General features: G+C 40.4%; 1 protein-coding gene across 5 annotated transcripts in view; it reads right to left on the reverse strand.

The window, feature by feature from the left end:
- Positions 1-4347: 4347 nt before the first annotated feature.
- SLC38A4 (solute carrier family 38 member 4) overlaps positions 4348-25707 on the reverse strand; it is a 68407-nt gene continuing 47047 nt past the window's right edge. For 3 of the 5 annotated variants that reach the window (XM_019802805.2, XM_019802804.2, XM_002922285.4), the window contains exons 7-16: positions 21233-21314; positions 20818-20900; positions 20659-20717; positions 19521-19796; positions 19331-19410; positions 17753-17853; positions 15871-15995; positions 10439-10583; positions 8648-8745; positions 4348-7230 (exon numbers count right to left, since the gene is read on the reverse strand). In XM_019802805.2, coding sequence (XP_019658364.1) covers positions 7129-7230; positions 8648-8745; positions 10439-10583; positions 15871-15995; positions 17753-17853; positions 19331-19410; positions 19521-19796; positions 20659-20717; positions 20818-20900; positions 21233-21314 — 1151 coding nt within the window. In that variant the 3' untranslated portion in view covers positions 4348-7128. Of the gene's footprint in view, positions 7231-8647; positions 8746-10438; positions 10584-12496; positions 15476-15870; positions 15996-17752; positions 17854-19330; positions 19411-19520; positions 19797-20658; positions 20718-20817; positions 20901-21232; positions 21315-25707 lie in introns of those variants that run through there. The other 2 variants (XM_034645628.1, XM_034645627.1) reach the window with 2 other exon arrangements.

Here is a 25707-nt window from a genome sequence, read left to right on the forward strand (position 1 = left end):
TTTCAGATTTGGCACACAGGTCTTGGCCTACTCTGTGACTGTAGTACTAATCAGTTTAATTTGAAGAATCCTTGTTATTTCACTTGGTCCACTTGGTTTACGATTTGCCTGGGGCTTCTACTGATCCCTGCTGGAGCTGCCTGTAAGATAATAAAAGGTGTTCTTTTAAGGGACTAAGTGTATGGTACTTTGTTATAACAGCAGAAGGAGTCTAATACAGAGTATGTGGAAGGTGTGTGCATGTGTGTGTGTGTGTGTGGAGAGGGGAGGCGTGGGAGGAATCATGCTTTTGTGCGTGCTGTTCTGCTTCTCCATCTTTTTGTCTGACAACTTCAGTGTGTCCTTTAGGATTCAGCTTCAGGGGCCTCTGCTGCCAGAAATCAGACTACTCCTCTTTCCCCCAGTGGATTTGGGCATTCCCCTTAGAGGCTCCATGGAATCCTGGGTATATAGTAGAGAATTATCCATTTGATGTTATAACTATTTGTATACATGTGCCCCCTCCTCTGTATACTGTAAGCTCCTTAAAGACAAGGACTACTCTGTTTTCTTGTGCTTAGGACCGTATCTGATGCATGGTTTTCACTCAATGTTTTTCCTTTAAATTATTCAGCCTGAGTGGCAAGCCAGAGTATTCCCCAGAAACATTTGACTTCATCTGACTCACTTGCAGGACCAGGCTGCAGAAATCACTGCTGCAAGGTATGCTTTGGAGCTCTCCGATGATCCCTTGACTTGTGACTATCCAGCATTCGTACTAGAGATATGACTATGCTGTAAGGGCTTTCTGATTTCCAATGATTCCAAGCTAGATCATCTTGGGAATTGCATTACACAGAAATTATACCAACAGAAATGAAAAAAACCTGAAGCTCAATAAAATTAAATGGCTTGTCCAAACCATGGATGTGAAATCCTGGTCTACTGGCTATGCTACACCATTCAAGTCCTTCGCATGCCCCGCCTCTGGAGAGGTGCTGCCCCAGCCTTTCACCTTCTGCTTCAGTCATCAATGACTGCTCCCTAATTGTGAATTGTACGCTCATCCAATTCTGCCTTTAGACTCAGCTGAAAATATAAAAATGCATAGAAATTGGCGGCACATTTTAGTTTTTCCAGAAAATATAAATTGATAGAAAAATGTCTATTTTTTATATTTTTTATAATTACAAAAGGAATATAGTCTCTGTAGAAAATTTAGAAAATAAAGAAATATTGGAGGATGAAGACTGACATCACTTATTATCTTGCTACCTGTGATATCTACTTGTATCACTTATGTCTATTTCCTTTCTATTTCTAATTTTCTATTCCATGCATTTTTTTTTGAAGATTTATTTATTTATTTATTTTGACAGAGAGAGACAGCCAGCGAGAGAGGGAACACAAGCAGGGGAGTGGGAGAGGAAGAAGCAGGCTCATAGCAGAGGAGCCTGATGTGGGGCTCGATCCCAGAACGCCGGGAATCACGCCCTGAGCCAAAGGCAGATGCTTAACGACTGTGCCACCCAGGCACCCCCGTGCATTTTTAATATATAAAACTGGTATAGTTAAGTATTTATTCTTGTTTTTCCCCCACTTTAATGTTATACCATAGTTTTTCATTTTATTGGTGATTATTCAAAAACTTTAAATATTTATTTATTTATTTATTTATTTGTCAGAGAGAGCACACAAGCAGGGGGGGCAGCAGGCAGAGGGAGAAGCAGGCTCGCCACTGAGCAAGGAGCCCAATATGGGACTCGATCCCAGGATCATGACCTGAGCCAAAGGCAGATGCTTAACTGACTGAACCACCCAGGCATCTCTATTCAAAAACATTTTTAATGACTATGTCCTATTCCAGCCTATGAAGGTCCTAGAATTTATTCAGTCATTCCACAGTTTTAGACATTTGGAATGCTTCAAAAATGTAGCTCATTATATGGTGAAAGAATACATTAGTAGACAGAAGTGAATTCACTTCTCTGATTTCTTCCTAAGAATAGATTCTTAGAAAAGAAGTTAGTGGATCAAAAGCCATGAATGTTGTATTTCCTAGTTTCCTGTTGCTGTAACAAATTGTCACACACTTAAGCAGCTTAAAACAGCACTCTTTATCACTCCACAGAGCTGGAGGTCAGAAGTCCGGCGGGCACAGCAGAATATCCTGCTTAAGGTCTCTCGGGCTTCAGATCGACGTGTTGGTGCCGTGGGCTCCTAGCTGGAGGCTCAGGAGAACCATTTTCTTGGCTCATTTAAGTTGTTGGCAGAACTCCTTTCCTTCTGTTTCCACATGGTCTCTTCTGTCTTTAAGCCAGCAGCAGCAGTTTGAGTCCCTCTCATGCTTTGACTCTTTCTGACTTCAGGTGAAGAACGTTTTCTGATTTTAAGGGCTCATGTGATTAGATCTTGGCGGGGGGGCGCTGTTCTGCCTACCACAGACATCCTTAGGGATCTTTAAGTGTTGCCAGCATGCTTTCCAGGGAAGCTGAGCCAAGATTTCTGCCACCAGCTTTGAATAAGTGTTCAGCTCTGCACACTCACCAGCACTAAGGATTAAGCTTTCTTATTTTAGTAATACGACAGACAAAACAATTGTACTTGTGTTTTTACTTGCATGTCTTTGACTCCTAGTGAGATCAAACAATTTATTTATTTGTCTTCAGTGATCTCATATCCATTGCCCATTCTTCTGTTAGATTCTTAATAGTTCCCTTATTGGTTTTTATCTCTTCCTACATTAAGGATACACTGGCCTGTATTTTATAGGAGTTGGTGTTTTGTTAATTGTTCTTTAATGCACTGCTGTCTAGTCCCATGATCCATCATTGGCCTTGTAATTCCCCCCACTGTCTTACTTCCCCAGGCAGCTGTCAAGTCGTTCTTCCTAAAATGCTGTTGCTTATGTATTGCCTTTCTTATTGCGTTTTTCCACTTGGTGTGTGGTGTGAAGAAAGGCTCTAAACATTTTTTTTTTCCAATCCATTTCTTCAATATGGTCTATTGAATAATTAGTACCCAATATTTTCTTGGGAAAAGACAGTCACAAGAGTACATGCTATGGAAGCAAAGGCCCTGCAAACTGCTTCCCATGTGGGTGAAAACGGGGTCAAGAGGATATGGCACAACTTCCAAGCTAGTGAATAAGAGCCGCTTGAAGTGATTTCTTCTGTTTCATCCGTATGTGCCTGTAACAAGGGCTGAGAAAACTAATGAGGTTGATTACAAGGAGCCACAAAGGGTTTTTGAGGTCCTGGGCCTATCTAAGTAGTACTAGGTCTCCTAACCAAGACTCAAAGTGACTTAGCAAAGGTTATTTTTAGTCAATTACCTGTAACTTATAAAACAAGAACCATATTCACATATATTCAATAAAAGCTCACCACCAGGCAAGAAAACCTACTACCCACCCCCACCCCAGAAAGGAGAAAAAGAAGACTTACTCTCCACATTTGAAAATCTAAACATGAATTATAGCAATACCATCCTAATTAATTTTATCTCAGTAAGACAGGAATTGCAGAGCTTCACGCTATAAAGACATGGCCCCAGAAAGATAGAATTAAGATACCTTTCAGCAAATGAGTAGGCATGTCATAGCCTGAGAAAATATATTTGCCATCTGACAGAGGACATATGTCCAGAATATATAAAGACACATCCACAATAAAAAGACAAACAACCTCATTCTTAAAATGGGTGAAAGATTGGAATGGACATCTCACAAAAGGAAACCGGAACGGCCATTTGGAAATGGAATGAAAAATTTCCAACACTAGTCACCAGGGAAATGGAAATGAAAATCACAAAGGGCTACCATTTCCCGCCCACTGGAAAGGCTAGAAAGTACAATGCCCAGTGTTGGCAAAGCTGTGAAACAACTGGAGCCCATATATATTCTTGGTGAAAATGAAAATGGTGGAAACCCTTTGGAGAACTACTTGGAATTTTCTTAGAAAGTCAAGCACACAACCTGTCAGTCCCACCACCTGTCGGTTTTGACCCAATCATCTGCACTCCCACGTTGCTTCCTTTCTTCCATGTCTTCCATGTCTTTATTTGACTACTTTCATATTTCTTCTATTCTTTTTCCTTCCCAAGTGAATTCTCCCTAATTAACCATAAAGAGACACATTTTCCCATATCCATCCTAGGAGGTATGTATGTGATGATATAAATGAAAATGATTGAGGATTAGCTGTGTATTTTGCCAAAATAAGATGGTGACTGTTTTTCTTCGACAGCTGTAAAGGTTAGTTACATGCCAAAAGTAACTACGAAAATGGAACATATGACAACAGACGAAAGACTGTATTTAGATTTGAAATGTTTTTCATGCACAAATAATTTATAACCTTCAACAATAGAAAGAAAATCAAATCATAGTCATTTGAAAAGTTCATTTATTATATACCAATATACACTTTCTGTAATAAAAAAAAAAAGCCTCCCAGTACATTGAACCATCTTATAAATGAAATAAGAAAATAAAATTTTCATCTGTTCATAAATGGGGTTAAATTAACCAGTACAAGATACCATATGTAAGTCTGCCCTGCAGTCTGTGTGAACTCTAGTCCTGAAAATGGCCATGAGAAAGAAAACGGTGCTTCCCTATTTGGCGCTGCAGTATTGCTCTTGAATGTCTGTATAATTACAGAGGTTGATATTTTCAAGTTAGTCATTTCAAAGGTGTAAAGCATTCAAAATATATACAGATTTTATACTTTCCCAATTTTTTTGAATTAATCTCTGATATTTACATTTAAATACATTCAGATTAAACCTGTTTTTAACACTCAGAAGGTACCTTTTCCACTTTCTATTTTGATACACTCTTTAGGTGAACATAAATGGAAACCTATCTTGAAAGACACTATTTGGCAAGTATTTTCCAATAATGACTCAAAAGTTATGATAGTTTCTAGTAATGCTCAATTTCCATAGCAAAGCGCACCATTTGACAGTATTATGCCTCTAGAAAATGATACATAAAACGAATGTATATTTTCTTAAGGCACATTCCAAAGCAACTATTGAAATATGATTTAATATTATACTGGTATGATACTTGTATTTCATACTTGGCTTTACTAAAATATAAAAATATACCATAAATGTTGCTACGACTTGGTGGGGGGAAAAGTGGCAAACTCCAGAAATTCTGGGCAGTGAGTGCTAGTTTTAAACCCATTTCATGTAAGTGTGTTGCAGAAGTGAGCAAGAATAATAGTTTGCATCTCTCTGTATTTTTATGGAGAGCCATTTAACGTTGTGTTAAATGACCAATGAATGTCAGCAAACTCCTGTGCAAGCCAAAATGAACTAAATCCTATTTTAGACATGCTAAGTTAAAAGAACAACCTTCATATTGATAACTCTTTGCAAACAAGGAACTTATTTTCTTGTAGATGATTGTGTTATTATGGTAAACATTAGAGAGCATTACTGAACTATATATAACTTAGGTTTCAAATTTAAAATATCCCCAATAAACAGATACGTACACATGGATTTTTGAGCCCATCAACTTAATTCCCTGCCCCCACCCTCAATAGTATAAACATTTTGACCATGAAGAGAGAAAACTACACATGTAAAAAAAAAAAAATCAAATGTACCATACATTAAAATTCTGATGACTACAGAATAAGATTATATACATAAACATATAGCAATCACAGTTTCCTGCACTGAATGTTTATCAAATAAAAATGTATCAAACAATACTGGGTAATGTAGCCCCACGTGAAGAGTGGTCGGTCTAAAACTTCTGGATGACAATGGAAGACGAGAGGGAGAGCATTGTTCCATGACAGAAGCATGACAAGAGGACTAGGAATAATATTGAAAAGCAAATGTTTCCAGGACAGGCAGTTTAGCAATAAGCATGATTTTTGCTGTTGCTCTATAATTTAAATAAAGCCCCTCTCTCTGTGTAGTAAGATGTTTTAACGTTCATTAAAAAAAAAAATCGAACGAAGAAGGCACTCATTCAATGTCACAAACAGAATGGGCAAAACATTCCTTTACTGTCCACAATAAGGTGTTCTAGCCTGGTGTCTGATCATTCATGTATGTACCTTGCAGGGACAACTCCTGAGACAGGCAGACATACCTCGGAGATGGCAGCTTCAGTTCCGGACCACCTCAATACAGCAAATATTGCAAGAAAACAAGTCAAATAGACTTTTTGGTTTCCCAGTGCATACAAAAGTTTACGCTACAGTCTACAAAGTGTGCAATACTATTATGTCTAAAAAATGTACATAATTTATTGCTAAAAAATGCTAACCATATCTGAGCTGTCAGCAAGTCTTAATCACTGATCACAGATCACCATCACTAATACAATAATGAAAAAGTTTGAAATACTCTGAGAACTACCAAAATGTGACACAGAGACACAAAGGGAGCAGATGCCGTTGGAAAAATGGTGCTCCACGCAAGGTTGCTGTGAACCAATTTGCAAAAAACCCCCCAAACCCTCCATATCTGCTAAGCACAGTAAAAGGAGGTATGCCTGTGTATAGTCAGCTCTCTTAATATTTGCCAAAAATCTATTAAATGAAGAAGTCTCTAATTCAATGTCACAAACAAAATGGGCAACATATTCTTTTACTGTTGACAGTAAGATGTTCTAGACTGCTGTCTGATCATGTACCTTACAGGGACGGTTCGAAAGACCTGCCTTTGCCTCTGTTAGTCAATAAACCCAGGGTATTGGGTGCTGGATTGAGGGAAGGCATTAAGCAGTTAGATAGCTTTGCCACCAGGGCATTTTTGTTTGATGTTCTGAGAATACAAGTACTTGGCAATTCTGGGGGGGAGGGGGAGGGTATTCTCTGATGACCATTACCCACAGCTACGCTTACTCCACTTGCACAAATAGCAAAAATACATCCTCTCACACTGCTCTAGGAAAACACGGGTAGCAATGTGCACCACTCGTTTTAAACATACAAACAGCCATTCTTGACAAAAATGATGCTTTTTCTCTTCCGCAGGTGCCTGGTGATGTTACTATAAACATCTTGGGAATCGTCCTGTTATTTCCTATGAATAACATTCCAATCAATAGAACTCAAATGTCTTTTGCAGCATAATTTGCAACCATTTCCAATAGAAAAAGTATTTTTCCTTGGGTTAGTGATGCTTGGAATTTGGGGGATTGTAAATCCAGTCAATTATAATGAGCGCCATGCTTCCAATCATGAAGATGATTCCAACCACAAGGAAAATTAAAGCCTGTCAATCAGAGAGAACTTGTTAGGGCACGCAGAAACCGTATTTGCTCCTACAAGTTGTTTACCTAAGGCAGCCGTCTGATTGGCATATTGAATTGTATTTCTTACAGCTCGGAGCTTGGTGCCTAGCAGTTCAGTGAGTTTAGAAGCCGAGTTGGGGAAAGAGGGTGAATCCAATGGAGAGATTTAACCCAAATCCTCAAAATAGAGAAATGGTTGATTTGGTACGTCAAAATGATGGAATGCCCTGTAATCTTTAAAGTCAAGTGACAGAAAAAGATTTAATGACATTGGGTGCGCTCACAAGCTTTTAGGTGGGAAAGGGCAGGTCCTAGACCTGCGTATCATAGTATATATGATAGGAGTCAATTTTATAAAGCAAACAAATCAAAACAAAAGCCTAATCTGTGCTGCATATTCCTTAAAAAAGAAGCACGTGTGTGTGTGTGTGTGTGTGTGTGCGTGTCTACACACAGACTAGAAGAGGCCTTTATATTACCACTCAGATCAGCCTCCTCATTCTATACCTGAGGAAGCACCAGCTAAAAGGTTTTTCACTAGAAAGAATCTAGGAGACACTCTTAATTTTTACATCAGTTCAAACTCGGAATGGGTCACAAACAGGACAAGTAATCTGTCAAGGTCACTCACACTGCTTAAAAGTCCAAGCAAGATAGACTAAAGAAGGTAGGAATTCAGGGCTGAGATGATGGGAGGAACTTTTGATACCAAACTGTTGTGAAGTCCCCGAACAGTCCTGAGGGGCGAATGACTCTCAGGCAAAATTCAGCGTAACTCATGAAAAGGCTTTGCTCTTAAGCCTTAAGTGGAAGACTTTATTAAATAGTCATTGATAATATTTAATTACTGGAAAAACAATTATTTCTGGCATATGTTTCTTTAGCATCATTTTAGAAAGGAAATATGCTCTAGTTTAAAAAGATTATATTTTAGATCTAAAGAGGTTAACTGGAAAAGGGATGATTCTGTTCTGGACCTCCATCCACCCCAGGGTACTATGGAGGGGGAAACAAAGCAACGTCTTTTCTTTTGACCTTACAAACCTAACAGATATGAAATAATTTAAACATACTAGTCATAACACTGCCAGGGAGCCTAATTCCTTCCCACCTAATTTCCCGTAGATAGTGCTGCCGTCTTGGTGGTGGAAACTGGTTCACGTGTAGGTCCATTAGTGTTTGACAGGGAGGAAGGACTCAACACAAGATACTTGATGATATGAAGGGAGGAAATCCTGGAATCATCTCAGAAATCCACCCCTCCTTCTCTCCATTAGAGTTCCAGCCTATCTGATTTTTGGTTCTCGTTCATCAATTTTTTGGAATTACTTACTTTCTGCTTTACTTGAACTAGTCGAAGAGCAGCTTAAAAAGGGGGAAATTGCAAGCCTTACTTACCCCAACCTTTTGTGCTGACCTAAGCGGTTCTTTCTTGACGAGTTTAAGATAAAACACTGCTGGAAGAATGAAGATCAGCATAGTGGCAGAAGAAGCCCCTGAGGACAGAAGCACAGGACACGTCAGTGTCTTACTCAGCAAGGCAGAGACCCAAGGTCATGCACTTGAATAAAACCAAATCTTTTTTTTTTTTTTTAAGATTTTATTTATTTGACAGATGGAGATAGCCAGCGAGAGAGGGAACACAGGCAGGGGGAGTGGGAGAGGAAGAAGCAGGCTCCCAGCAGAGGAGCCCGATGTGGGGCTCGATCCCATAACACCGGGATCACGCCCTGAGCCGAAGGCAGACGCTTAACCGCTGTGCCACCCAGGCACCCCTGAATAAAACCAAATCTAATACTGCCCTAATCTTAGCACTAAAAGTACCATTACCTCGTCTTGGTTGCTTATTCAAAGAAGATCTGGTTATCAAGAAAATTAAAATATAACTAACGTCACAGTTGCATTCTAAGAGCACATAATCTACAATAACCATTAAGAAGTCCTCCTGTTAAAAATTCATAGGAAATTGATAATATAAACACATACGAAGGAAGCTGAACTCATCACATACCCTTCCTATGCACTTCTTTTTTTTTTTAACTTTAATAATATGTTTTATTTAACCCACTAAATCCAAAATATCACCATTTCGGATTGTATACAATACAACTATCCTTGTTTCCTATGCACTTCTAACTTTGCAAACTACACCTGATTTTTACAAATTTTTATATTGTAGTTAAAATTTGAGTAATCCTTCAAATCAGGAGATGAAAACTAAATTAATAGGCTACACAGTTAAGAGAACATGCTTTAAAAGACCAACATCCTCTACCATCCAACGATAGCCATCAACGCTCAGTTGATACTGACAGAACTTAGATTATACCTACAGGATGCTTTCTTTCTATCACCTTGCTTTTTGATGCAGCTTTAAGATGTAAATCCAAAGCCTGAATCTGTTCCAAGTCACAGGTATTCCCCAATTTTGAAAGTTCATGTTATGCCACTTCGCTGTTAGGAAAGACCTACATTAGTACCCATATTTGCTAACTGAAAGAAATCTGAAGAGGATTTTTGCCTTTCCGAAAAAAAAAGGCAAAAAATGAAAAGAGCATTTAGACTCTGATTTGCAGCGGGCATGAATAGAGGCAGCGTCCCCTGAGCAGAGAGAGTGGTATCACCATCTCCTTCCCTGGGAGCTGCACTCCATCTCAGCATTAAGCTGCCATAGCTTTGGAACTATGTCTGAAGATCCGTTTTATCTCCATTTATTTTCTGCATTTGTTACTAATCTGTATCCTAAGGTATCAGAAAAGCCCAAGGAGGTTATTTTTTGTGTCCGGGATGCTCAAAAAATTTTCCATATAAATGAATGGTAATTGCTTCTTTGTTTTAAGTCTTTTAGGCTTACAAAAGGTTTCATAGGAACGCTTGACTTTTGGATTGGGGGGTGGGTGGGTGGAGAGGCTGTGTATGACCTGACTTCTCTGGGGATCAATTTCCTCATCTGTCAGAAAAGGCAGCTGGACTAGGTGGCCACTAAGGTTTTTTCTGATCCTATGAATAACTTCCAGAGTCACCCGAGAGGGAGGGGAGGTGAGTAGCTGGAGCCTGGCTTGGCTAATAGGAATCCCATGAGCCTAAGATGGACCAGGGATCCTTGACCTCCCATCCACCAGCTCCTTGTCCACCCATTAAGGAGATATCAGCTCGAGTTGACTAAATAAAAGCTGTTCTCAAACTTACCTATGAATCCAAAGATGTATTTTATAGTTGGCACAAGGATGACCAAAACATTATTCAGTGCGAGAAGTATGGCCGCAATCAGGAAATGTCTTATCCAACTGAAAGGTCTTTTGGGAAACAAGAGTGTGGTCACTGATGTACGAATCTGCAACAAGAAAGTTCAAAGTTGATTTTATCTACAATTTCAAATATTCTTGTCTCTCTAAAACATCTTCTACATTTTTCTTTTTTCTCCCCCAAAAAAATCTCAGTGTTGATTTATCTTCCAAAATTTCATTATCATGGTAAAATACACATAATAGAAATTATTTACCATCTTAACCATTTTTAAGTGTACAGGTCGGTTATTAAGTACATTGATATTATTATGCAACCTTGATGCTGACATGTGTTTGAGAGAGTATTTTCCTTGTGCTTGCTTTCTCAGCTTTCAGATTTTTTCTTAAAAATAATCTCAGAAAGAGATAAAATAACAGGTAAGACATAGAATTCAGGGACACGGGAAAACCCTTGTTGATTTCTAAGCATGTCTTGTTACACTTCTCATGAACAGGATTTTTACAAATCTGGGTTTGGTTTTTTGTTTTATTTTTTTTCAATTTGGCATTGTATTTAACATTTTGCCACATAATGTTTTTTAAAAATACGATACTCTTTGTATTTACTCCTCTCTCTTTTTTTCCCTTTTACCTCCCCCCTTCCCAATTAGAGATTATAAATGTACAAAAAGCAAAGAATAGGACCTAATAATTTTAACATTCTTCAAAGTTTCTAGTTTGGTGTCTTGCACACAGCAGGCACTCAATAAGTGTTGAATTAAATTGAACAGAACAAATCCCTTCCCTCCCTTCCGGAGCCTTGACAGACTTAGCCCTATTTCAGGCAGCTACAATAAGTAGGTGAAGGGTCAAGAGAGGCTCTGTTTGTGGCAGCCTTTCAAGTTACTGTGCTGTAACCGGATAAAAAGATCCTTGTGGGTAGAGGGAATGCCCTTCATGTTTGAACAGCTTAACAAAGTAGAAAATACTCTTATCTTTGGAATCTTTTAGAGGACACTTTTTGACTTGGTGGAATTAGTCTATTGGCTTTTCAGTAAGTGAGCACTTCAGTTAAGCTAGGACTTCACATTTTTAGAAATGCTGGGGTTGATTTTTCACTTAAAATTTTACTTCTGAAATCTTTTACTGGTGGAGAGATGGGAACTCATTTGAGAGAGAAAATGTAAAATACATTTAGAAACACATGTGTGCACGACAAAAACTTCGAGCCGAATCGCTTGTAGTGTCTAATGGGACATTCCTTTCATACCACTCCACCAAAAATTAAAGCCATCTGTTTAAGTTTCAAAAGCAATTTCATTTCCAGAATGGCAAACCAGATAGTCTCTGGAAATGGTTTAACAGTGACTTTGTAAAGGATTTTAAAAATTGGATTAGTGAAAATTATGAAACTCGCTCTGAAAAGTTGGCTGAAGAAAGCAAATGGTTTGAGAGCATTTTCCCCAGCTGCCCATCATTTCTACATTATGATCCACAATTCGTGCTTATTCAGTCTTGTCCAAACTGGTCTCATTAGGCTTAAAAATGAGATTTCTATGATACATCCACACGGCTTAAGGATTTATTTGTCTGAAAGTGCTAAACATATAGAACGCGCAAGTAGAATGCAGGTTATTTTCAGGCAGCGGTCATACCTATGTGCTTTTTTTGTCTTTTGTTAAAGTTAATACTCTTTAGTCAAGAGGCTGAGTTAGAGGTAAGCCTGTATGGACAGGGTCCCGGAATGTGAAGGCAGTTTCCCACGGTCTCATGGCTCCCGGAGAGACGAGGATTTGGCCTGATGATGGAAGGGTGCAGAAGGCTTACAGGAATCATGGTTGGGAAAGATGGCGAAAGCTGGCTCCTCACCGCAAAGAAAGAACAAAATCCCCAGCAGAACTGAAGGCATATGGAGCTGCCAGTGCATTTCCTCAGAAGGCTAAGAGGGCAAACTGGGACACGGCGGGCTGCGGCTGGTGGGAGGTGGTGGCGGAAAAGAATAGAAGAAAACTTGCTGCTCATTCTCTGTGAAAATGCTGCCATGAGAGCTGAGCCTGGATCAATAGGTCCTTGCAGCTCTGTTTACCTACGTCGGGAGTGAGGGAGTCTGGCCTGTCACCCACAAAGCACTGCCTGCTGTTCCACTTATCTAAGTGCCTTTTCTCTACTGACACAAACTGATAAGAACCTGGAAATGTGGGTCAGATGCTGTTGGGTGGGGGGAGGTCGTAGCAACGGCCATGGCCTCTGACCCAGAATGATTCCAGAAAGGTCCTTGGCAACTCTAGAAAAAAACATGTTACTTCCAGAGAGCCTATTCAGAATAGGAGTCTGTGAGGGGGTGCTGTGTTCTAATCCGAGGACCCAATGAAAGGCAGAGTAAAAGTGGGAACCTTCGTTAGGTCTGAACTCTTAAAAAAAAATCAATCCTATTGTTTAGAAGTGAATCACAGTCTCACTTTGTAAGACCGCTTAAGATCAGAGCGTCGGAAATAGCGTGGACCACTACTCTATTCCAGTTCGTGGCAATGTCTGCCGTATTTCTATGCCTGTATCGAATGGGGGATCTGAAGGCAGAATCGATGAAAAGAATGGTTTCACTGTTGTAAAATAAAAGAGAAGTAGCTAGAGAAGCTGAGATGTGATTTTTTTTTTTTTTAAGGTGTGGCAAATGGAACGTGAGTCTGTGTTCTTGATAAACTCATCAGGATTATCTGGTTCTCTGTTTTTCATGCGATGTGGGAACTTTACTGCATAAAGGGAGGTACAAGCTGAAAGTGGTGTTCATAGTCTTTGGGCAGGAGGTGCAGTCCCATAATGGACAGCCCTGCCCACACCACCACCCCAACACTGGAAACAGAAATGTTGGGACACCAGTGAAAAAGCAATTCACTTCATTTATTCATTTGTTCGATAATCATTTTTGCACTCAATATGTGTCTTTGATTAAGAAGAAAAAAACTGACGTAACTGGAGAAAATAAAGATAATAAATGGAATAATCAAAGGAAAATCCATCTAACCACCACCAACAGCAACAGCCTTGTTGTCTCTTCTTGGACTCCTAAGAAAAAGAGCCCACTTACCATTTGTTGAAAGAAGTAGAATATAAAATTATACCTACAATTGATAGATTTTTATCCTAATAGAGTAGGTTTTGTTTGTTTTTATTATTTGTATGTGGGGATAGCAAAGCGAAGTAAATAAATTTCTTATTGGTCAAGCGCTTCTTAATTCAAAGAAAGCCTCGGGAGAACCCCGCTGTGCAGGACTCGGTGTTGGACATGTTGAAAGTCTTGGCTGTAAATGGGAAGGAACAAACACCCCAACTTCTCGCACTTCAGGGTTTGACCGGGACGAGGAGGCTTTTTTTTGCCCTCCGTGTTCACTTTTATACTCTCCATCGTACCCATGGAGGCTTGGCTCATTTAGCAGATCCTCACCCAAACTGAAATTCATGGCAAATGGCAGCAAGGGGAACAGCCTCTGCTTTTGCCAGAAAAGGCAGTTTATGCATCTCCAGAAAAGGCAAGATTCCTTTGGAGACCGTTTTTCGTGGCAACCATTGTTGAGCTCCGGGCCAGTCACTGTGCACATCCTTAACCTCCAGGACTTTGAACCCAGGGGGAGAAGGTGGGCACTTACACAGATGATCTCAGTGTAACACTGTAAGGTCAGAGACAGAATTACGTGCAAAATGTTTCATGAATGTTAACGTTGGGTGAAAATTCTTAAGGATAACAGTTATTTTTCTGAAATTTGGTTCTCATAGTCAGTTCTGATTCTAAGGACCATCTCATGGGAGATGTTTCTTACTACCCTTCCTGATGGTCTGACTTATACCAGTGCCTTATCTGTCATGAGAGAAAGAACTTCTATGGGGAGCTCTAGATTTTAAATGTTGAGGTGAAATGACCATCAGTAGATGAAGGGCTGACTTCCACTTCCCATTATCTTGACCCCAGCCATCAGTGTCCTGCTAGGAACACTGCATGAGTCAACGGTGACTGACGAGCGCATGACCACAGCCAAGTCCATTAGTCTACTGAGACCACAACGTGAAAGCACTATATTTAGGCCTTATGAATAAAACAATACAGAAGCACAGAACAGACTTCTTTAATAAATTACTTTGATTCAATAATGATAGAAGTGCCTACTGTGTGCCAAAAATTAGTCAGTGATAGCTTTACACACACAAAGAAGGGCTTTCAACATTCTTTCCTCAGAGACGCTGTCTGCTTAGAAATTTTACCCTATGGTACACTTTCTGTCTACAGCTGTCTTCTGCCTTGTACTCACGGTAGAGCTGATTTTAAGCTAAAGCTGTGTGCATGTCATTTGAAATACTTTCAGACATATGAGAGGCAAGATATTATTTAAGAGTAAAATATTAGCCCTCCTGGTAATAAGGATCTGATTTCATGCACTCATGAAAAAGGAATGTGTCAAAAAATATTTCAGCACACAAGCTGCATTTAAAGTGACCACAGTGTCATTATAGGAGTCGTCCTCCTACGCTGGGCCCTGTATGGAACATTCTGTACAGGATGGTGCTGGTTACTAGGTCACTTATTTTCCCCCCTAAAATGAATGAGTAAATTCAGTGTTCATGAAAGGAGAAGAGTTGGCAGGAGAATGCAGACCTGTGTTTATCCACAGGTGGTGGTTTTAACTCACGCAGCCCAAATCTCTTCAACCAGCCCTGCTCTGTGGTCTCAGAACCAGTGACGCCAAAGGCAAGTGCCAAGAAGGGGCGATCCCAGTGTGAGTCTGGCAGAGGACGCGTATCAGTTTTGGGGGTCGTAGAAAAGCTAAATGATGCATAATAAAACTATTTTTCCAGGAATTTAGTTCTCGCATGTAATTTACTTAAGAGGATTCCCCTTCTCGTTGGTCTTCAAGGAATTGCATGAAGGCGACTCTTGAATGTTACCGCAGCACAACGCACTGGGGCGGGGGGGATGAAATACGTTCAGAACTGGCGAAAACACAATGAACTGAAAAGTAATGTGGTTTTGGCTTTCAAGTTTCAGAAGCTCTATGAACTCTTACTCATTCCTACTAACCCACAAGATAGGCTCAGATTCCAAAGGCAGATCCTGAGTTTCTAACAATAAATTTTGACCTCAATAAAGCTGGAAAATAAATATAGAAATGCACTTGGTGATTTTTCCCTCCTATATTTTAGAAGTGTTTAACATCTAAGAATATTTGTTGTATCTACATATTAAATTGTCCATTTTAAACGGCTCCAAAGTGCTGTATAAAAATAACGTCTTCAGGCATTGCAATTGCAAACACGCACATTATAATGAAATCCACATCAAATGGGAACATGTGTACAATCTAGGAGGTTCGGCAGGATTCTCCCATCAAAGTTTCATGTACTTACTGGGAACAAGACAATGGGCACTGTTAGCGTCACTGCCACGAGGACCGCCACGCGAACCATGAGGAGAGGGGTGTCGAATGTGTAGACTTTGCTGTAAGCATGTAGTAATTCGTCTTCAACTTCTCCTACAAAGAGGGAGAGAATGGGTTCACTTGGTGCTGTCAGGTCGATACCAACAGGAACATTTTACAAAGGGAACACAGTAAAATGGGGGGAAAAAACCCAGTTGTGGGAATCTGGACATCTCTGTTACTCCTGTCTCTGAGCTTGTTAGTGGTGTGACGCTTCTTCAAACGAACAAGGGAGCCCTGCAGCTTAGGGAGTTGCAGAAGCCAGAATCAAATTATGAACGTTCCTCTCTAGCTCATTTGCTTCGTGATAAGTCTATCTCTGCTGTATGGAAGCCTTGCAAAAGACGTGACAAGCTGAGGTGCTCTGGTGGAAGGGGGTGAAAGGGCCAAGCCCCATCAGCCTGTCCCTCACATCCTGCCGCCACCCCCCACTCCCACCTGCCCAGGGAGCTTTGATGCAGCTTCTCTGAACCTAGTATGGAAACCTTAGGACACATGAACTCTAACTCTTGTTTCAAGTTCAACAATTCCGACTCCATCATGACGCTGATACAGACTTTTGGAATTTTTTTCAAGCTTTTGCTTGTCTTATGAAACTCCTTAGAGTCAATATAAGTAACATGCAAGGATGAATGTGCATGATTTTTACAGGGTCTCTTAGTGAATATTGATCTAAGATTAAAATGCCACCCACCTAGAAGCCATATTCATTCAGAATTCCAGATACAAATGACATGGAGATGCTTATAGAATCAGACGTAGTTTGTTTGTTTGTTTTCCTCCCCACTCCCCTCCGAGGCAGACGAGTTGGGGGGGGGGTGGTAAAAATACCTTCCGTGGTATCGATCTGACTTTAATTAATTCACAATCCAACAAAGAGTTCATGCCCAATCTAACGTGAGTGCTTGGTTAATAGCCAAATATTAGTCAAATGGAAAAAAACCCCAAGTAAATGGTGCCTCCTCCCTGGTCTCTTCCTCCACAATTTGTCTTGCAATCAATCTAATTTACTAAGTCAGGAAACACAAAACTAAACAAAAAAGTTAGAGGTTTATATAAAAGGTAGCTTTACGTCGCTAACATTGATTAGTGACAACAGTTCAATGTTAGAATCCCTGAAATATGTTTCCAGGGCCGAAAGGCAGTAACAGTCCTACTTCTTGTAGGATTAATGTGTCCATTAAGATGCCATAGAGAAATTGTTCTAGGCATAATCTAACGTGTCCATAGTTGCTTTCCTTTGTTTTTGGTAGTACGTTCTCAGACTGAAGGGAATTCTCTCATGTCATTTTTTCTCAGGAAACCATTCACTCTAACAGAATAGAATGGGATGAGCCAGCAAACTTGCCTAACGCTCCAAGCCCCCAGATTCCACTTGCCTGGTAAACAAAAAGCACGTTCCAACTCTAGGACTTTGCACTTTTCCTACCATTTGTTTGGTAGTTAGTTATTCCACCAGGAGAGCTTTACAATATACAATTGGACTCACTGTCATTGCTTCTAGCTTGAGACGGCCTAGGGAGTCAAGCTAAAGAAAGATCATCTACCCCTTAGGGAAAATAATTCAAATGTGAGGGCTGGTTTTTATAAAATATGTGTGAATTCACAAATGGGTGTAAACTGTTGGCCCCGCTGATTCAGGTCCCATTTTCTTCGATCAAGTGACAAGGCTGACGTAGCCTGCTAATGGATGATGCGTACTGGAGACCAGGCCGCTTAGAGAAGGCAACTTAAAGAATTCTACCTACCCGGTTAATGATCAGTGCAACTAGCATCTGCACAAAGAGAATGACTTTGACAGAGCGACGTACCGTAGAAGGTCAGGTAACCAAAGAGGGCAGCGAGCAGGTACATGACAAGCATCCCCGTGATGGAAATATTCGACACTGTCTGCATCTTCCTCCGGGACCGACTGAAAAGAAAACACCAAGCTTTGTGGGTTGTGTTTTGTTGTTTTTTTTTTTTTTTTGGNTTTCCATTTTTTTCTTTTTTTTTTTTAGATGTATTTATTTGAGAGAGAGAGAGAGCGAGAGAGAGAACACAAGCAGGGGGAGGGGCAAAGGGAGAGGGAGAGAGAATCTCTGGCAGACTCCCTGCTGAGGGCAGAGCCCAACACAGGGCTCCATCTCATGACCCTGAGATCATGACCTGAGCTGAAAGCAAGAGTCAGATATTTAACTGACTGAATCACCTAGGTGCCCCTGTTTCCATTTTTCTTAAACGCCACTCCTTCAGTCTTAGGGACAACCGTTTTCCTAGAAGACTGTTTTATTTTGTGTTGATACATATACTTGTCTACTGAGTATTCAAGAATGTAATAACATAAAGATCAACCTGGCTCCTAATGTAGAAAGCTTTCATATTTCACAGTGAGATGGGCTGAATGAGGACACAAACCTACTAGAATCAGCAAAGCACAACTTTCATGAGTCCAGACTACCAGGAAGCCTGGAGAGCTTCTGGAAACCATTCTGGAGAGCACCCAGCCACTTAAGGCCAATTGTCAGGCCTCAGAAATGACTACTATCACTTCTTGATCTTTGGCTAAAATCGAGTGTAGAGTAACTGCTACATGTGATTTTTCCAAGTAAACCAAAGACATCAAAATACTTGAAAGTATTCCAGAAATTTCTTATAAGGTAAATCAGAATTTGTGAAGCAAGTTGTTGCTATTTATAGAGAATAAAGAGAGTGAGGTTGTTGATATCTGGATTCAATAAATTGAGAAGGATTATAGGAAATCCTTCTCTAAAGATAAAGGGGAAAACTATGCTAGTGGGCTCAGGCGTATTTCATACCTAAGGAGATATCACCAACCTCAAAGGGAAAAGACTATTAATGAATCACAGAATTTCAGCTAGAAGATCAAGATTGGCTAGCCAGTACACGGAAGACACGGAAGACTCCACTGTACCCATAAGACAGTGAAGTTGGGTTTTGGCGCATCCTCACGGTGAATGTCTTCTAGACAAGGGTTAGGGACTGACCACAAGTGACATCAATGGCTTAGCAAGGCAATCTTAACCATAATTTTTGGTCTTCATGGGTATGGTCATTTCTGGTTGAAGTGATATCATTCCCAGCAAAATTCAAATTCAATTTCCTCATGCCTGCCAAAATTCTACTAGCCATTGGCTCCTCCTCCCCCTGCCCTAAACCCCTCTTGTGGACCAATAGGATGGAGAAATAGGCGAGAAGGAAGCAGATAAGGTAGTGCAGTGCGGGGGCTGATTCACACCTTTTGGTTAAAGTACATCCCTGATGAGTGGTATGGACCACAAACTTTCTCTGGAGAAAAAGCCATTAACCATGCTTCTGCATAAAGCACCTTTGACCATATGAGCACATTTTCAAAACAAATCGGAATGCTAACATTAGGGCTTCCTTACTCTTTAAGTTCACTGTAGATGGGAAGGACCTCAGGATGGCACACAAAAGCAAATGCTAGGATAGGAATCGCGTAGGCCGTCTGAAAAACAAAGATAATCACGCTGGTGTAACATTCCGACACAGACGGCCATCCCCAACCAGCTCTGCTGATGAACAGAGATTCGCTGTATGATTCGGCTCATCACTTACCCGGGAGTTGAATACAAAGTATTTGGGTTGACACTTGTCATCACCGTGTGCTTCGTACTCTACCCCACTGCCACGAAGAGAGTTCTTGGCCTGGTTCTCGTCTAGGCCTGCGGGATTCCGGTGCGTGTAATCCATCATGAAGTTCACCCCGCTACTCTCGGAGTCGTTAGGCAGCATTACCATGTGCACTGGAAGCGTATTGTTGAGTGTCACATTCCCAACATTGTGATCCAGGACGGGCAGAGGGCAGGGTATTTGGAACTTCTTGTAAATCACCTAGGCCCAGCCATTAAAAAAAAAAAAAAAATCAGCCTTTTGAGGAAAACAATGAAACAAAAATCCATATATGTCTTACGGGGTAGAGGTTCGGGGCCTCTGCTGAGGGTTCCTTTCAGACTAATGGACAAGGGAGACTCCCTCCAGCATCTGCCCTAAGGAAAGGGTTGGAACGATGGTTGCCCTGAGAGTCAACAGGACAGTATTTTGCGTGTATCCATCTTAAGTGTCATTCATATTCTTTTGTGAGAAAGGTGATCATTGCCTTGCTACATTTCATCTCTTTTAGTTCTTCAAACTAAAATAAATAAGGGTTATCAAAAATTCTCCTCTCCTCCTTTGTCTTTTTAGGGAAATGCTGTATACATTTTGGCATCCATGATTTTACAAAAAAAAAAATCTCCCTTTTGGTGGGGAGTGAGGGCAGTGGGAAGAAGGATTTCTTCTTTAATTCCACTGGGGTTGCCCTCTTTTCATGGGTGGAATGTACAGGAGAAGATGGCAGATTGATGAAGCTAATTCTATAGCCTACTCATTTCTCTTCTTGGACTCTTCTCTTCTTCCTCCACCTTTCTAAATGGTAGGTCATTGTCACATACTGCTTGAAGGGTTCCTCTGGTCCAAATATACATCCAGTGTGCTTTGAACATACTATTAGCCACAGCCTTGACGTTCTAACGCAACTATTTCTAAACTCATGACTGTCCTTTCCCCATTCCAAATTAGAGTGCAAGAAAATGGCTTATGATGCAAGAAGAATTTCATGCTCGGGAAGTGCTTGAACAAAAACGAGGACACTAATTCAGAGACTAAGTGTCTCATGCTCAGCAACCTACCGGGATCGTGTCAATAAATCACTTACCACACTGACAAAAAACACCATGCAGGTAAGAGAAAATCCACTGGTATAACCAAGGTAACCTAAAAGTTAGCAGAGAAATTCTGGAAGGTGAATATGGTATCTACAATTGGCTTACCTATTAGAATATGAAATGAAAATAAAAATTAAAAATGACTTTACCTAAGTTTTTAAGAAGAGAAAGTGGAAGAATGATTCCAAGAGACACAAATATGACGAGGTAGTTGCCGTTGAGGTACCATTCTCTGAAAGAGAGAGCGGCAAGACCATGAGGGCGCCGGGGCGGCTCGGTTGGTTATACGTGCAACTTTTGATTCATGATCTCAGCGTCGTAAGATGGAACCCTGCTTTGGGCTCCGTGATGGCCGTAGAGCCTGCTTAAGATTCTCTGTCTCCCTCTCCCTTCGCCCCTCCCCACCCCTCTTTCTCTCAAGAAAAAAAAGAAAGAAAGAAAGAAAGAAAGAAGAAAGAAAGAAAGAAAGAAAGAAAGAAAGAAAGAAAGAAGAAAGAAATCAGGATCAGAAAAGACCCAAGTAGAATGAGTCAACAGATGTTACAGAGAGAACGTAAGACATACCCAGTATTTTCTTCAAGTCCCATGAATGCTCTGATTACTTCAGGTAGTTCATATTTAATGATAAAGAGGTAGCTCGACATCGCTAAAATGGAAAACATGACAGCTCAGTGGTGTACATAGAACTAAAGTCACAAGTCGTGAGAAGTCCCAGCATTTGGGACATTCAGTCTTCTGGTAAGATGAGCATCTAATCTCCCAAATGGAAAGAAAAGCCACCCAGTGTGTTTTGTACGGCTTCCAAGTTCTTTTCAAAAATAGATATTTGGCCCTCTGGCTCTTGCACACGGACCTTTGCTAACAGTATCAATGCTGATTCTGTTTTTAGTCCAGCTCTGAGGTTTTCAGTGACGTTGCTCTTTCAAAGTCTCCCCCTAATTAGTTCTAAGTCATCATGGCCTGTACCGAGCGCCTGTTCTAGTGTCCATCACTTGGGCAGGGGTCTGGCAACCAAAGGCCTGGGCCAGAGGCAGTTCCCCAGGTGGGCGCTAGTCTAGTCCTCTGTAACCTCGTCGAGGGGCACCCAACACCTCAGAGCACAGGCTGTCTCAACCGGAGGCTGACTGGATTGATAAAAGAATGTAAGAGATGATAGCTTCTCCTGCCGTGGTCAATGAATTTGCTTTCTCTATATCCCAGTCTTCCTTCGGCCGAATAAGAAATCATACAACATGGCGAAAGGTCTTGCGCACCTGTGTAATGCGTTATCATGCGCTCTTCCGAAAATCTGCTGGTAGAATCTATAAGCCCTCTCCCTGGAAAAACGTGTATGTATACATATTCATAACGTATAATGTTGCCTAAAGTCGTAGGGACTGATGCGACATCTCTTTCCCAAGTCCATCCACGCCGTGGAGTAAAACGTGAATTTGACACAGGGTCCAGGAAGTTAAAAGTAAAGTTCATCTTATTAATTTAAATTAAAAATAAGACTGACGAGCTTTGCATTGCAGTGCTTGAGCGAGTGCTACATCTTTCTGGTGAATTTTTGCCCACAGACACGTGAAAGCAGACCTCTGAGTTGCAAATTGTACCATTAATACTTTCAAAGGATTTCTTTAACCTCCACAAAAGTAGTAATGGTGATGATGCTTCCCAACATTGTTTAGTCCTGCAGATTAAATCATTTGATCAGCTGAAAAGCCACGTAAAACAGCAAGGTGAAGGTCATTTTCATTCCACAGCTGAGGACATAAAGGTTGGAAAGCTTACTTGACCTGTCCAAGGTCTCACAGATTGAAAACAACAGACCACATCCAAAATATAAGATCCCTGACTTTAGGCCAGTGTTTCTTCTCTGTTGTGAAGTGAAATTTTTTTTTACAATGCCTGATGTGTCTTCTGTAAATATTATTTGGTTAATCTTTACAAAGACCTTGGCGTAAAGCTAAATCTTACAGAGCGCAAACAGAGGAGATATTTCTGATTAACTGGCTCGGTGAGGTACCATTCAATTTTAGAGCTATTAATTGCTGACTTTCAGTGATGTCACCACGGTTAATGTGTTTGGTCTTTGAAAATTTAGAATGATCCAGACCTGTCTGGGTAATGTCAACATTATTCTGCTAATGTTGAAACATCTGTGGTAAATGTTAATTTTTCAGGGGATTGAGAAAATTAAACGTTCTAAATGTGGAGTTGCTAAATACAGAAACACAAATGATTTCCTACGGGAAATATATAACTAATATAAGTACTAATCACATAGAGTAACCAAAGTGAGAGCATTTTCAGGAATGGTGTAGGAAATTTTTGTTTTACTCCCTTCAAGCCACACTTCCTTCCTGTGTGCGTGTCTTGACTGAGCGACCATTTTATAATTTACTCCATTATTTAGAAGCGTAATGGTGGCTACACTTTGAGCAACAGAAGTGGCCGTTGCCCCTCAGCTCATGGGGTTTAGGGCTAAATATGTGTATGTCCAGTTATTTCAGTTATCCAAACAGGTAAATTAGATCAACTATGAGGTGATCCTAGGAAATGCCTGATATTTTAAGTCTTGAAAAGGCTGAAAATTTGAACCAAATGTAAAGCAGTCTATTTGGTGGCGGAGGGGAAGCTTATATGCTTGTGGCCCCAAACCAGTGAGAAGTAAGCAACAATCCTGGTATTACCACCAAATTCTACCCAGGCCTGTAGTGTTAATATATACAAATATGAAAAGAAATAAATACAAATTATTAAGGTGTGCCTGGATTTTATTTAACTGCTTACCAACCATCCATTAGCAAGAGCAGGTATAGCTGGATAAAGGTTATTAAAAGAATTGCTGCGTTCCAGAAATCCAATGATTTTAAGAAGGGTTACCTCCTTGCAAAATCTCCGTGCAAATTTATTTATTGCAGCCATTGTTTGTCATAGTGAAAAACTGGAAACAATCCAATATCAATAACGGATTCAGTATACCCATTACGGTGCATTTGCACAATGGAAAATTCAAAAGCCATTTAAAAGAATAATATGCAAATACATTCAAGGCATATTGTCAAGTAAGAAAAGGAAGCTGTAAATCAGTATTAGAAGATGATCCAATTTTATCAGTAACAATATGTTAAATTTTGCATAGAGGAAACCTTGGAGTAGTTATTTCTAAGGGTGACTTACATAAGCATTTCTTTATAATTTATATATTTATGTGATGTCTTAGTTTTTCACAATTAGCTTATATTTATCTTTAATTATAAAAATGCCCATTTAAAAAATAATCAAGAGGGCTCCAGAGACGTTGAATCCAAGAAATAGGGAGAAAAGGATGTACCGAACCCTTATTACGTGCCATATGTTATCTGATTTCATCCTCACAATGACCTTGTGGGATGGAATACTACTCTCCTTTTCACAGATGGAAAAATTAGACTCAGACGAGAAGTCACAGACGGTGACGGAAACACACTCAAAATTAGGTGCATCAGACTCCAAAAGTCTAGTCTCTATTCAAGGGTTTTAAAATATTTTTATTTTTATTTTTTTTATTTTTTATTTTTATTTTTTTTAAAGATTTTATTATTTATTTGACAGAGATAGAGACAGCCAGCGAGAGAGGGAACACAAGCAGGGGGAGTGGGAGAGGAAGAAGCAGGCTCATAGCAGAGGAGCCTGACGTGGGGCTCGATCCCATAACGCCGGGATCACGCCCTGTGATGAAGGCAGACGCTTAACCGCTGTGCCACCCAGGCGCCCCTTAAAATATTTTTAAAAAGCAGTAACATGTCAGATACATACAAACAGGGCCAAGGGAACCCAGAGGGACTTGTACCTACTAGTCTAGAGAAGCAATGGGTCATGGGAGCAAACAGAACGAGTGTGTGTGGGGGGGGCGGGTTGGGGGACTCCAAGAGTAGGGGAACTGAATATGTTTGTTATGGTATGACAGGACATATAGAAGCAGCTAGCTAGCTAGGTAGGTATGGGGGCGGTAGGAAAGGTATCAGAAAGGTAGGCAGAAGAAAGATGAAGACCCTTACAGGACAGGCCAAGGGTTTAAGTTTTATCCTGAAAATAATGAGATCGTGCTGAAGAACTTTATGCATGTGAGAAGCAAGACTAGATTTTCATTTGAGAAAGTGAATTTGGAGGATGAACTGGAGATAGCAGCAGGAGAAACTCAGGCAGGAAGCCCAGTTAGAAGGCTACTGCGCCAGTCTGAGCAGAAACAGTGACCACCTGAACTGAGACGGAGAGACTGGAAGGAGAGGAGAACTTCTCGAGGCAGGCAGGAAACAGAATGGACAGGAATTGGTATTTGATTGGATGTTCAGGGTCAAGGAGGGAGGGAGAAGTTTAGGATGACATCTGTGATGTCTGGCTCAAGAAACTGGATGCTGCTGGTATCATTCATTGAGAGAAGAGCAGAATGGCAGGTTTGGAGAGGAGGTAAGGAAGTAAGCACCACCGTGTGATGATAGATTCCAGGCCTTTCAAGAGGACATAGGCAGTAGGACATAGGAATTATGGGCCTGGATGCCTTCTGAGGGTCAAAGACTCCATAGGACCAGTGAAGCTGGTGGGTAAACATATCACCTGGAGCACGATTAAAAATACACGTTCTTAGGTTCCACTCTGGAAATTATCATTTAGTAGGAATTATAAGAATCTGTAGAACCGAGGAATTTGTGGTTTTATTATAATGCTTCTGATGCCTACCTAGCCAGATTTTTGCTTTAGCACAACTTCTTGGGACACACTCCAATGGGCTGGCTCTGTGCAGGCTGTCTCAAGGACCCCCCCGCCCCCATATTTGGTTGTGCCTCTCAGATACTTAATTTTCTCTTTTATGAAATAAACTGTCATCCATAGGAAACATCAACTTTTCTGGCAACAACAGAAATAAGCACTAATGCTTTAATTTTTAAAATTTAAATGAAAGCCATAACAGCATTTGAAATCAAAGCTTTTATTTTCTATTTTGCTTCTAGAATTCATTTGGTGGGATCCTATATAATATTTGTTATTTTTAATTAAAGAAAGACAGCAAATCT

Source organism: Ailuropoda melanoleuca, chromosome 16, assembly GCF_002007445.2.
Source record: "Ailuropoda melanoleuca isolate Jingjing chromosome 16, ASM200744v2, whole genome shotgun sequence".
Lineage (NCBI taxonomy): Eukaryota > Metazoa > Chordata > Mammalia > Carnivora > Ursidae > Ailuropoda > Ailuropoda melanoleuca.